Source organism: Lacerta agilis, chromosome Z (assembly GCF_009819535.1).
Source record: "Lacerta agilis isolate rLacAgi1 chromosome Z, rLacAgi1.pri, whole genome shotgun sequence".
Classification (NCBI taxonomy): Eukaryota; Metazoa; Chordata; class Lepidosauria; order Squamata; family Lacertidae; genus Lacerta; species Lacerta agilis.
In genome coordinates this window covers 13164756-13178196 of record NC_046331.1, presented here as the reverse complement: position 1 = coordinate 13178196, position 13441 = coordinate 13164756, and the positions used below count along the sequence as shown (strand labels likewise).

The 13441-nt window shown below is 43.8% G+C and overlaps 1 protein-coding gene across 1 annotated transcript in view; it reads right to left on the bottom strand.

The window, feature by feature from the left end:
- The window catches only part of AK8 (adenylate kinase 8), a 98881-nt gene that overhangs the window by 64206 nt on the left and 21234 nt on the right, over nt 1-13441 (bottom strand). The window contains exons 4-5 of the mRNA XM_033137910.1: nt 12286-12399; nt 5083-5151 (exon numbers count right to left, since the gene is read on the bottom strand). Coding sequence (XP_032993801.1) covers nt 5083-5151; nt 12286-12399 — 183 coding nt within the window. The remainder of the gene's footprint in view (nt 1-5082; nt 5152-12285; nt 12400-13441) is intronic.

The window sequence follows — 13441 nt, the reverse complement described above, 5'->3', positions numbered from 1 at the left end:
TTGGCCAAACTCATGCCAGTAGCTTCGAGAACACTGTCCAACCATCTCATCCTCTGTCGTCCCCTTCTCCTTGTGCCCTCCATCTTTCCCAACATCAGGGTCTTTTCTAGGGAGTCTTCTCTTCTCATGAGGTGGCCAAAGTACTGGAGCCTCAACTTCAGGATCTGTCCTTCTAGTGAGCACTCAGGGCTGATTTCTTTAAGAATGGATAGGTTTGATCTTTTTGCAGTCCATGGGACTCTCAAGAGTCTCCTCCAGCACCATAATTCAAAAGCATCAATTCTTCGGCGATCAGCCTTCTTTATGGTCCAGCTCTCACTTCCGTACATTACTACTGGGAAAACCATAGCTTTAACTATACGGACCTTTGTCGGCAAGGTGATGTCTTTGCTTTTTAAGATGCTGTCTAGGTTTGTCATTGCTTTTCTCCCAAGAAGCAGGCGTCTTTTAATTTCGTGACTGCTGTCACCATCTGCAGTGATCATGGAACCCAAGAAAGTGAAATCTTTCACTGCCTCCATTTCTTCCCCTTCTATTTGCCAGGAGGTGATGGGACCAGTGGCCATGATCTTAGTTTTTTTGATGTTGAGCTTCAGACCATATTTTACACTCTCCTCTTTCACCCTCATTAAAAGGTTCAATTCCTCCTCACTTTCTGCCATCAAGGTTGTATCATCATCATATCTGAAGTTGTTGATATTTTTTCCGGCAATCTTAATTCCGGTTTGGGATTCATCCAGCTCAGCCTTTCGCATGATGAATTCTGCATATAAGTTAAATAAGCAGGGAGACAATATACAGCCTTGTCGTACTCCTTTCCCAATTTACAACCAATCAGTTGTTCCATATCCAGTTCTAACTGCCTTATCATCCATTAATTTGTCCTCCCTTAAAGCCATTCAAGCTGGTGGCCCTCACTACAATAAGAAGAACAAGTCCATTGTTTTTGTTCATAGTTCCTAAGAAGTATTTTGCCCTGAATTGTACTGAGCTGCAAGAAAGAGCTTGGCGTCAGTGAGCACTGCAGCCTATTGTCCTTTTAGTTTTGTACCCATGGATTAGAATGTAAAGTTGTAAACTATAGTCAAAGCTTCCCAAGCAAACCATGGTTTAGAGGAGTCTATCTCCTTTTGTTTGCCATCTGATCAGCCCATCCATCTCTGAATGTAGTGGCTTCTAGGAATCTGGATCAATTGTCAATTCAGGCATTTGCCAAACCATTTTTTTAAAAAAATCTGCTCTGGCAGTGTATCACAAAGCAAACCTCCTCTTATTAATCTTAACATTATGTCAAACTATCATTAAGCTTCCTGAACCATGGTTTGGCATGATGTCTGAATGAAGCCTCACGAGGTCTAATTCCTGTGTGCATTAATACACATTTATGCAAATACAAGAAAACCACCCTAGATATTTGGCCCTGTGGGATAAATATCTATCTATTCATCATCAGTGAAGGGGTGGGGTGGGGTGGGGAGAAGGATAAATAAACAGATAAATTACTGAAGCAGCTCAGCTTTAAAGAGCTCTAAGAGAAATCAGGCAGACCCAAATAATTCAAGCGCAAGTCATTTGCAATGCAAAAGTTTAATTCTACTTTGCAAATTCAAAATGAGCAGATAAATTATGGATTAAGGTGCACGGTATTTTGTACGGGCAAACTGACAACCACTTTCCAGTCATTTAGATTTCCCTTCAAATCTCTCACCTCCCTTTTCCTTGAACAATTCAAAAGGACTGATGCAATTTTCTTGTAGTTGATAGAAAGGGAGGGACAGAGAGAGAGTGTGTGTATAAAACGGCACCCTAAAAATGTAATGATTGGCCATTTTAAAACAGAAAGCAGGTGACAAGGAAGAGGCTTTTAAAAGTTAATGAGCTAAAAAGAATTAGCTTTCTTATATCTTTGATGCAGCCTATTACAAAATGAAAATCTGTAAATGAAGTAAAAATAAAAGTCAGTGTGGCTGTGGTATAGTGGTTAGAGTATCAGATAATGATCAGGGAGACTCAGGGCAAAATTCAACAAAATTACTGAGCTAGCCCAAGGGTTAGGGGTCACCCAACAGGATTTTCTCCTTTCTTCCCCCTCACCATGCACTTTGCCATGCCAAAATCTGCTCAGGAGGGTTGGGGGCGACCCTCAGGACAGATTTAGGTGGTGTGGGAGGGAGAGAATGTTCTGTTGTGCAAGGATAAGGTTGGTCACTGTGGCTGGTTACTATGAGAAAAGGATGTTGGACTAGATGGGCCTTTCATCTGATCTAGCAGGCTCTTCTAATATTCTCCCCCCCCCCCCTTTATTGTTTTTCAAAGTTTCAACACATACATGTTCTACATACTGCATTTTCTTCCATTCATTCTCTTTAGACCATCCTCGCCCCCATGGCTTCCTATTTTCCCTTTTTATGCTGCATATCGTCAAAGAAATTGCCACCCATTATCATTCTATTCTTTATCATAGTTAGGCTCTTCTAATATTTTTATCCTTCCAATATCTTTATTTATCTAACTCTCTCTTTCCATCCATTTTCCATCCATTTACAAGAGGCAGTGATGGCCACCAATGTGGGTGGCTTTAAAAGAGGATAGATTAATTGAAGATAAGGCTATCATTGGCTACTGGTCATGATGGCTAAGTTAATCTCCACAGTCAGTGGGAATATGTCAATGAATGCCAGTGGCTAGGAATCACAAGTAGAGAGAACTGCTATTGTGCTCAAGTCCTGCTTGCAGGCTTCCCTTTGAGGCATTTGTTGGCCACTGTGAGAACAGGAAACTGGACTAGATGGGTCACTGGCTTCAGCCAGGAGGCCTGATGTTCCTGAAATACCTGGGAATTGTGACAGACACAAGGATACGCTGGCTGCCCATCCAGTCAGTAGCTTCTTCCTATTTCCTTTCATGAGGGCTGCTGGGACTCAAGGACAGTCAAAGAGGTCTGAGGTGAGGGGGTAAGGCTGAGGGAAAGAGGAACAGCCTCTTATTTTAATTGTTCCAAAATTGGTAGGTATGCTGGTAAATGGCTACTACTTTTTGCAAGGTGATCCCTTCATGTTTTAGATTCTCTTTGTAACAATCACCTCTTAGAGGGACAGAGAGAGGGAAAGTCATGGCAGGAACTAATTATAAACATTCTGATTGGTCTCCCCCCAAATTCTTATTTATTTTCCTTCTCTTGGCACAAATCCCATCTCCTTGATTAACATACCTTTAGTTAAATATGCATTATGGTATTTATAAACATCTTTATTAATTCATACCATGTTACATAAATATACCTTCAAAGATACTGGTGTTGATTTAAATAGGGCTCCTTGAGCAAAGGGAGACAGCAGCCCCTGTTGTTGTTCAGTCGTTCAGTCGTGTCCAACTCTTCGTGACCCCATGGACCAGAGCACGCCAGGCACGCCTATCCTTCACTGCCTCCCGCAGTTTGGCCAAACTCATGCCAGTCGCTTCAAGAACACTGTCCAATCATCTCATCCTCAGTCGCCCCCTTCTCCTTGTGCCCTCCATCTTCCCCAACATTGGGGACTTTTCCAGGGAGTCTTCTCTTCTCATGAGGTGGCCAAAGTACTGGAGCCTCAGCTTCAGGATCTGTCCTTCCAGTGAGCACTCAGGGCTGATTTCTTTAAGGATGGATAAGTTTGATCTTTTTGCAGTCCATGGGACTCTCAAGAGTCTCCTCCAGCACCATAATTCAAAAGCATCAATTCTTTAGCGATCAGTCTTCTTTATGGTCCAGCTCTCACTTCCATACATTACTACTGGGAAAACCATAGCTTTAACTATACGGACCTTTGTCGGCAAGGTGATGTCTCTGCTTTTTAAGATGCTGTCTAGGTTTGTCATTGCTTTCCTCCCAAGAAGCAGGCGTCTTCTAATTTCGTGACTGCTGTCACCATCTGCAGTGATCATGGAGCCCAAGAAAGTAAAATCTCTCACTGCCTCCATTTCTTCCCCTTCTATTTGCCAGGAGGTGATGGAACCAGTGGCCATGATCTTAGTTTTTTTGATGTTGAGCTTCAGACCATATTTTGCGGACTCCTCTTTCACCCTCATTAAAAGGTTCTTTAATTCCGCCTCACTTTCTGCCATCAAGGTTGTGTCATCAGCATATCTGAGGTTGACAGCAGCCCCTACCAGGAGGCAAAGCAAGGTGGCCATCTCCTGTGGCAGTGGATCTGAAGTGCCTCTAAAAGGTGTGTGTGTCCAGAGACACACAGATCTGACCAGTGAAGCCAGTACAGCTAGGAATGTTCTACCTCCATTGCTGGAGGCAGTATGCCTCTGAAGACCAGTTATTGGTAATCCCAAGCAGGAAGAGTGCTACCATTGTACATCTTGTTGGCCCCTGTGAGAACAGGATGCTGGGCTAGATGGGCCTTTGGTCTGATCCAGTAGGCTCTTCTTATGTTTTCCCTCCACTGTCAGAGGAAGTATGCCTCTGAATATCAGTTGCTGGGAATCAAAGTACTGTAGTGTCATGCCCAGCCTAGACCTGATGCCAGACATTGAGTCCTTGAAGGAAGGACCAGATATGGAGGTACCAAATAGTCTTGCGAGTTTGAATTTTTAATTGCACTGATATTTTTATTGTGATATTTTTTTGTAAATTGCTTTTGAGTTTTCTTTTGTTTTCTACAATCAAGCAGTGCATACATTTTATGAAATAAATAAATCTGTTTGCTGAAGAGGAAGAGCAGGATATGAAATTAAAAGTAAATAAATAAACAACACTATAATGAATGCAGAATTTTGAAAAAAAAAGATCCATGAAATGGTTGGTTGGTTTGTTTGCTTCTTAATGTAGCCTATTTATAACAGGTTTGCCCACTCAGGACTCTGCCAGTGCCTGTGGCAGTCAACGGAACTACACGGCTGCTCCCCCCTTTGGTCGTCTTGGTAGCCAGACAATTAACATATGTGTACCTTCAGCTTTCCCATTTATGCTGTTAATCAAACTCCAAATTCCCTGCAATTACCTTGGGGAATCAATCCCATCCACAGCACAAACTCCCACGTCACCTGTCCCACCACAACCCATGAACAATCTCATCCAGCAAAAGCCACACTTACGCTGTGAATACAGTCCTCAATCTGCAAACGTTCCACAATCAGTTCAGCCCACAGAGCGTCAGGGATTTTCTAAACATTTTAAGAAAGAAATACGGTGAGTTTAATATCCACAAAGCAGTTCAAAGAGAATTACTGCACTTTCTGTGTTTGAATACCCCCCTTAAAAAAAACAGCTGGAGAGATCAAATCCTTTGCAAGAAAATGACACACAAAAGGAAAACAGAAAGCTTCAACCACTCCAGCCAGTGAAAGAAACACATTGTCAGCTAAAATGTACAGTTGGTGGGGTTAACTGGGTTTTTTAAAAACACTCTTGACTAATTAGGCAACATTTTTATATAAAAAACACACATATTATTTTAAATTTAAGTACTTCCAAAAACTGCAGGTGGGAAGCCCCATCTTAAAAGAGGCAATCTCCCTTGCCTCTAGCACAAGAGGGAACACCTACTCTAAAGTGGTACACAATTTTAAGCACTGCCTCGTGGAAGGTGTGTGGCTCATTGGCACAGTATCTGCTTTTTTGGGTGCAGAAGGTCTCAGGTTCAATTCCTGGCATCTCCAGGAAAAGACTCCCTGTCTGAAACACTGGAGTTTCTGTCAGTCAGTGTAGACAGTATTGAGCTAGATGGACCAATGAACTAAAGCAGCTTCCCACTGTATGTCCATTACAGCTTGGTTTGGTTTTTAACTGGAGATGCTGGCAACTCCAGGTGCTAGGGGCTGAACTTGAGATCTTCTGCATGCAAAGCACATTTCTCTGGCCCTTCCCCAGGTATGGAGTGGGCATTTTCCAGGCCTGGATGTCCCCCTGAAGTAAGTTTTTGGAACAGGAGCTGGAGATCTGAGCTGCAAGCTGAAGTCTGTTATATCAGAGTCCTGCTCAGAAGACCAGGCAAGAACAGAAGGCCATGCTCCTTGTATGCCTGCCAAACCAATGAAAAGCAGAGCCAACTAAGGCCACATTCCTACCATATATTTAAAGCACTATGATACTTTAAACAGTCAAAGCTTCCCCCAAAGAATTCTGGGAGATTCTTCGGGGTGCTGAGTATTGTGAGAAGACCCATTAATCCTCTCCCAAAGCGACCAATAATTCCTAGAGTTCTTTGGGCAGAGGGATTGCTTGTCAAGCCACTGAGAAATGCAGCTTTCAGAGGGAAAACAAGGGTGACACCCAACATCTCTCTGCACCCTTAAGAAACTCCAGCATAATTTTTGAGGGGAAGCTATGATTGTAGAAAGTGACACCAGATGGCTTTAAATGCATGGTGAGAATGTGGCCTAATTCCAGTTTTGCCCCCATCCTCTTTCCTGCTTAGTTCAATAAGGGGAACATAGAGGTTGAAGAGGAGGAAGCTGACAGCTTAGGCCCCTACTCCTTGACTGGTTCTAAGAAAACAGGTGCCACAATTAAAACGGGATATCGACAAATTATTATTATTACTTATTCAACAGAAAATATATAATAAGAACAAAAACAAAGACAGCCCAATAATATCCCCTTCCACAACATGTTTTAAAAGGGCATTTCAAAAGGCCTTGTTATAGAGGAATGTTTTCACCCAGCACCTACAGGTGTATAATGAAGGCATCAGCTGAGCCTCCCTGAGGAGAGCATTCCACTACAGAAAAGGCCCATGCTCATGTTGCCACCTTCTGGACCTTGTGGAAGAGACACACAAAGAAGGGCCTGAGAAGAATGTGTGCAGCGGAGAGCAACCAAGATGATTAATGGTCTGGAAACAAAGCCTTATGAGGAACAGTTGAGGAAGTTGGGTATGTTTAGCCTGGAAAGAGGAGACTGAGCGGAGATGTGGTAGCTTTTTTTCAAATACCTAAAAGGCTGTCATGTGGATTGCGGAGCAAACTTGTTTTCTCCTGCTTCAGAGAGTAGGACCTGAACCAATGGATTCAAGTTACAAGAAAGGAGATTTCAATGCAACATCAGGAAGATGTTCAACAGTGGAACAATCTCCCTTGGAAGGTGGTGGACTCTGTTTCATTGGAGGTTGTTAAACAGAGGTTGGATGTCCACCTGTCATGGATGCTTTAGCTGAGATTCCTGTATTGCAGGGGGTTGAACTAGATGACCCTCAGAGTTCCTTCCAACTCTACAGTTCTATTATTCTATTATTCTAACGGCAAATTGATGACAGGCAGGCAAGGGAGCAACAAAATGACCCACTTAGGTCTTTTCTCAAACATCTCCTGAGCTCCATCCCACTCAAAAGCAGGCACATTCACGCACACACAGGTGAGGGGGAAAGAAGAGCAAAAGGAAATAAAACGTGTTCCTTGCAAGTCTGCGGGTCCCGCAGGGAGATGCGTCAAAGCCTCATGCAGCCTCTCGCGGCTGGAGCTGGGACTGGCAGCTTTGAGGCTGTCATTTTACAAAGGTGCCTCATGCTGCTCTCAGAAACAGCTAGACTCCCACTTCCCTCTTTGATGTGTCATTTCAAGAGAGGCTAGTGGGCTGCCAGGGGGTCCACCTGGCTAAGGCTTGAGGAGCCAATTTAAACTGGAGTCCTCTCCGGGTTCCTTTAGCAGCCTTGCAATCTGAGCAATCTGCAGAGCACCTCTGTTGACCAGAGTTTCGGGGGTGGGAATAGTCAAGGGGGCGTTTAGAGACAATGCAAAGGGGCTGCTGAGCAAAGCCGCTCTTTCAAATTGCAAAGGCCCAGATCCAGCTTCAGCTTCTAAGTGCTTTTTGTTCTGACTCAAGTTCTGCATACTCAGTGAGTTTTTTCTGGATTGAGGAACAGCAGGCAGCTCTCAGTCCTGCATGCTGCTTATCCAGTTCTCAGGGCAAAGTGAAGAACCGCAGGGAGGCCAAGGAAGACTCCTTGGACCCAGTGATCATAGCAACTCAGGTGAACTTTCCTGAGCCTTATAAAAGCTTCCAGGTGCTCTTGCTGGTTACATACTAGCATGCATATCTAGCGCAGCATTGTCTACATTGACTAGCAGTGGCTCTCCAGGACTTCTGAGAAGGAACATTCTCAGCTCTACATAGAAATGCCGCTCGGGGTTGAACCTGAGCTGCATGCCAGACAGATGTTCTACCACTGAGCTGCAACCCTCCATCAAAGTCAGGAGCACTGGAAGCAGCCTTATACCACATCAGACTCCTGGTCAAACTCTCCCAATATTGTCAGCACTGACTGGCAGCAGCTCAGTAGGCTTCATTCAAGAGACATTCCCAGCTCTACTTGGAGACAACAAGGAATAAAGCTGGGACCTTCTGCCTGCAGTGCAGGTGCTCTGCCATTGAGCTACAGCCCTTCCCTGCTATATATCACCTCAGTAACAAAGGAAGTTGTCTTATGGAATGCCAGACCATTGTGGTCTACCTAGCTCAGTACTGTCTACACTGACTGGCAGTGGTTCTTCAGGGTTTTGGACAGGGCTCCCCCCTAGAAATTCAGGAATCAAACCTGAAAACGTCTACATGCAAAGAACGTGCTCTGCCACAGAGCCACAGTACTTCGTCCTCAGCAACACAGGGTCTGATACAGGTGCTTGGCACAGACTCAGTTTTCCTCCATTTTCCATTTATAGAGCCAGCCCCAGACTTTTTGCCCTGCAAGATGGAAGGTCCCTCCTCAGTCAGCTCCCGCCATCTCCCCCTCCCATGTGGTTAGCATCTTTGAGCCCCCTCGCCACTTAAACCTATTTGGCTCCTTTCTCTTCTAAAGGTGGCAGGGTGATAAGCAGTGGCCAGGAGTTGGCCAGGCAAAAATCACTCAATGAACTTTCAGCTTAAATATTTGCAGATTCTCCAATGATGGACAAAAGAAGAATCCTCTCCTGCCTGGAGCACCCATCATGATATAAGTTTATAAAATTATGCATGGCATGGAGAAAGTGCATAGAGAAGAAAATATCTCCCTCTCTCATAACATTAGAACTCGTAGACATCAAATGAAACTGAATGTTGGAAGATTCAGGACAGATAAAAGACAGTACTTCCTCATGCAGCGCATAAACTATGGAACTCACTCCCAAAAAGAGGCAAGGATGCAGGACCGGTCCACCTATGAGGTCAGATGGGGCAACTGCTTCAGGAAGCACGATTCCCAGAGGCAGCAGATTCTGATATCAATCTTTCTTTTCTGTCCTCCCCCACCCATTGTTCCTGATGTTGATCTTCATTCACCCCACCTTCCCTGGCAAGGAGGGCCTCATGCCCTATTTTGAGGTTTGCCTCAGGTGCCAAAATCTATTGGGCCAGCCCTGCAGTGATGGTCACCAAGTGTATGGCTTTAAAACTGGGTGAGAAAAATCCATGAAGGAGAGGACTATTGATGGCTACTAACCACAATGGCTATGCTCTGCCTCCACAGTTGGAGGCAGTAATGCCTCTGAACTGAAAACCACAGAAGGGGAGAGTGCTCTTGTGCTAGAATCCTAATTGCTGGTTTACTACAGGAACACAATGCTGAACTAGATGGGCTTTTGCCCTGATCCAGCAGTCATGCTCTTCTGGTGTTCCCTTTCACAGGCAATACACTAGGGATCACAAGTGGGGAAAGTTGCTGTTGCACTCAGGTCCTGCTAACAGGATTCCATAGACATCAGGCTGGGCACCGCAAAAACAGAATGCTGGGCTAGATGAACCTGATCCAGCACTCTGTTCTGTGTTCTGATGTTCTCAAGGTTGCCCATTGTAGAACTCAGCAGAGAAGAGGATAGGGACAAAACTATAATTATTTCCTCTTTGCCTTCTGCTCCACCAGTCTCAATGGTCCCCATCCACCATGGTTACTCTCTGACTCCTGAGGTTAACCTTACATTTTTTTAAAAAAGGGAATACACTTGTTTTCTTTTTAACCAAAAACATCTTCCCATGCAAACACCCTGCCAACTCGAAAGAGCATGTAAAGCACTGCACTGATTTCATCACTCCCCTCTCTTTCTCCCCCTCCCCATATAGCCCGATTCCTTGCCAGATCTCCTTGACTTTCATGTCCCACCCCATAATAATCAAGGAAACCCTACAGGGCCCCCTTGAAAGTGCTGCTGATTAGCCTGAAGTATGCTAATAATGAGAGTAATTAAACCAAAGGGGATTTTTGTGCGTGAGACTGTGTTCCTTTCTATTTTTCTCCCTCCAAATCAATGGTGGGGGATTTTCTTGCACAACTGAATATAAAATAATCTTTGACAAAACGAACAAAGTTTAGGATTTATTTCTGCATTTGTTTTATGAATTCAGTTTTATTGTTGGTTTTATTCTGTTCACTGCCATGACATTCACAGTACATAAATGTTTGCAAATGTATATATGTTCTATATTTTCAAAAGATGCTCATTTGCTATGTGTTTGGACACCTCTGAAGATATCATAACCAATTATGCATGATGGTTCCTGAGATCAAAGAGTAGGCTTTTGTCTATGTCTGAATACAACTGGATTCCATTTTGAATCAAGATGGCGGACTGAATCTTTCAAAACTGCACTGATTTTAACCTCAGATTCAAAACTGTACTGATCTTTGCTATCTTAGAATCCCCAGGCAAAATGCTAGGTACGCTGCTAGGGAATATATAAAACCAAGTTCACCTCTTTTAAATTAGAGAAAGGAAGGAAGGGGGAAAGAGTGGGCCTGTAGCAAGGCTGCTGTTGGTGCAGCACGGGAGCTGTCTAACTGAAGTGTGAGAAGTGGAGAACAAGACTAGAAGAGGCAGAAGAGGAAGAGTTGCACAAGCAACAGTCAGACTTTATTCCTGGTCCTGCTCTTCCTGGAGCACCCATAGGACCCCAATCAGTGAACATGGGCCCACCATTCCTCCCCAAGGCCAGAGATCACAGATGGATGTCATCATGCTGTGTACCTTTTAATCTGTGTACCTCCAATCTAGGCCTGTAACTTTCAGTTCCAGGAATGATTGTAGCATGTAGAGTGTCAGAAGAGAGAAAGAGAGAGAGATTATAAACAATTAGGAGTGAGACAGCTCAGGCTCTCCAGGCTTCAGAATTCCCCCCCCCCAAGCGGCAACCCTCACTGGCCTTGCTTTGCACCCTCCTTGAGTGTTTCTGCTTGGCTGGAATGTGTCTTTAAACTTTGATAATGTGGCCTGCTTGTCTGGATGGAGAACGCAGAGGGGCATGTGTGAACATGTGTGTAGAAACTAGTCTATTGTATGAAGGTGAAATTTACATCTCTTGCTCTGCCCACTTATGCCTCTGACCTGCCTACTATGTGGCCTTGCCCATGGCTGAAAAGGGTTTCCCATACCCTATTCTACAGGCTCAAGGCTACTGATTTTGGACTGTGTCTTCCCAGGACCACCCTCCTTGGCACTGTCTCAGCAGGATACCAAATCAGGTGAGGCATCTTTCAGAGGAGAAGATCTTTGGAGTGCTTGTCAGGGTCTGCTCTGTTCACTTCATTTCTAAATATGCTAGGAACTGACAATGGGGTCTTCCTCTAAGAAAAAAGTCCCCACCTGGTTGCAGGATGGTCCAACAGGTGGGTGGGGCGATAAGTGGGATTCTCTCCCTACCCTAACCTCCCCCATCCTTAAAAAAGAAAGTTGTGAATAGGGATGTAAGGAGGCACCAATTTTTGCCCCATCCTGCTTTCATCAGAACCAGTGCTGTTTCCATTCTGTTTACACTAAAACTCGGGTTATTCATCTGTTTCGGGCCAAAACTAATGTTATTATGTAATTAATTTCAGTGGAAAGGAAATGTCAAAAATGGTGCACAAAATGGCACAGACTGAAAAAACCAACAATAGTGAATACTGCTCATATTTGCTTGTGTGATTTCTGTTCCTGACCTTGGGCAAGCATGCAAACTGTCATGATTTCTGCTCCCATTTCCAATAGAATTCTCCAACATCACAGCTGTGGACCGCATTACATTCAGACACACTGTGCTCATGAATTTCTATCCACCTGGAGGAGTTTTTAATACCTTGTTTTTAGTAACAACTATGGCATAGGATAGATTGTGAATTCAGAAAAGTTCAATATTTATTCTCAGCTTAGGATGGCAAAGCTCCCTTTGCTATTTCATCCCTAGAATGGAGGGAGCCCACTGCCACAAATTCACAAGTCTGTTCTGAAATCACCACAGATACAAAACAAAGTGTGATAATTGGACTGCTCGTTTGTGTCTGCAGAAAAATAAAAATGCCACAACTTATCTTTCCCTTCCATGCAGAGATAGCATCGTTACCTCTGCCCACGCACCTGGTTTGTGTCTTGATACTCCTGTACTTTGTCTATGATGTTTGACCACGTATTGGTTAACAGAGTCTCAGGAGAAATCCGTGCGGTTCCCAGTTGTTTACAAAGCCACATTGCCTGGAGGGAAAAGCAGGTGTTTGGGGTGGGGGAGAGAGAAGGAATAAGAGAGAGCTGTATCTTCCCAAAGGAAATGAAAGTGAATTTGAAGAAAATTTAAAAACAAATACACCAGCATTTTCACAGTTTTTCCATTGGAGTGTGCAAAATTCGTAACGCTTAAGTGGAAAGTAGAAAAAGAAAGCACCATCTGTAACAGGAGGGGGGACAGCAAATATGTTATCTGTCACTTTTAAAAGGAATATAGTGACCATTTTGAAATTCAGCACAATGGAGATCTGGAACGTTTTCATTTACGATGTCACTTTAAAACATGTGCTTCTTCTGCCCCCTCCCTCTGGAAGAGCCCAAAGCCTAGATTTTTTCAAAGACTGCCAGGGAATGAAAAAAGAAGCAGAGAAACCTATACACACAAGGGGAATCTTACTAAACCTGTTTCCTTCCAATGGGATATAAGGGTAATTAATCAATAAAGAAATTTATTGAAATTAAAATTAAACAGTAAAGAGTTTAAAGGATTCAGCCTTAGGCAGAGTAGGAGAGGAATGATTTAGTGCAAGGACAGGCCTATGTTAATAATACTACTTTATGTTTATGAAGGGCTTGACTTGGCAATCCTATACCTAGACAGGTGAGTAGAGGACTGCAGCTTCAAAGTTTTCCAACACTTTCCCATACATTGCACAACCCCCCTGTGAAGTAGAACAGAATAGCTGCAAAGATGTGGGCTGAAGAAAGCCTGAAAGTATACAGTGGCTTCTTGTCTAAGGCTACTTTTGAGAATTTGGAAGAGATGAAAGGTTTGAACTGGGAGTTTTCTGATTCTTGGGGCCAACTACCCTATCACAGGCACTCAAGGAACTTTGGAAAGCCTGATTTATACCAATGGTTACTCAAAATGTCATGGCATAGGCCAACATGTCTGTGTTTTCACAGAATCATCACAGGTGGCTTGAAGCACTGTAATAATACAAGGCAAGCCTGCTGGAGCAGGCCAGTGGCCCATCTAGTCTAGCATCCTGTTCTCACAGTGGCTAACTGG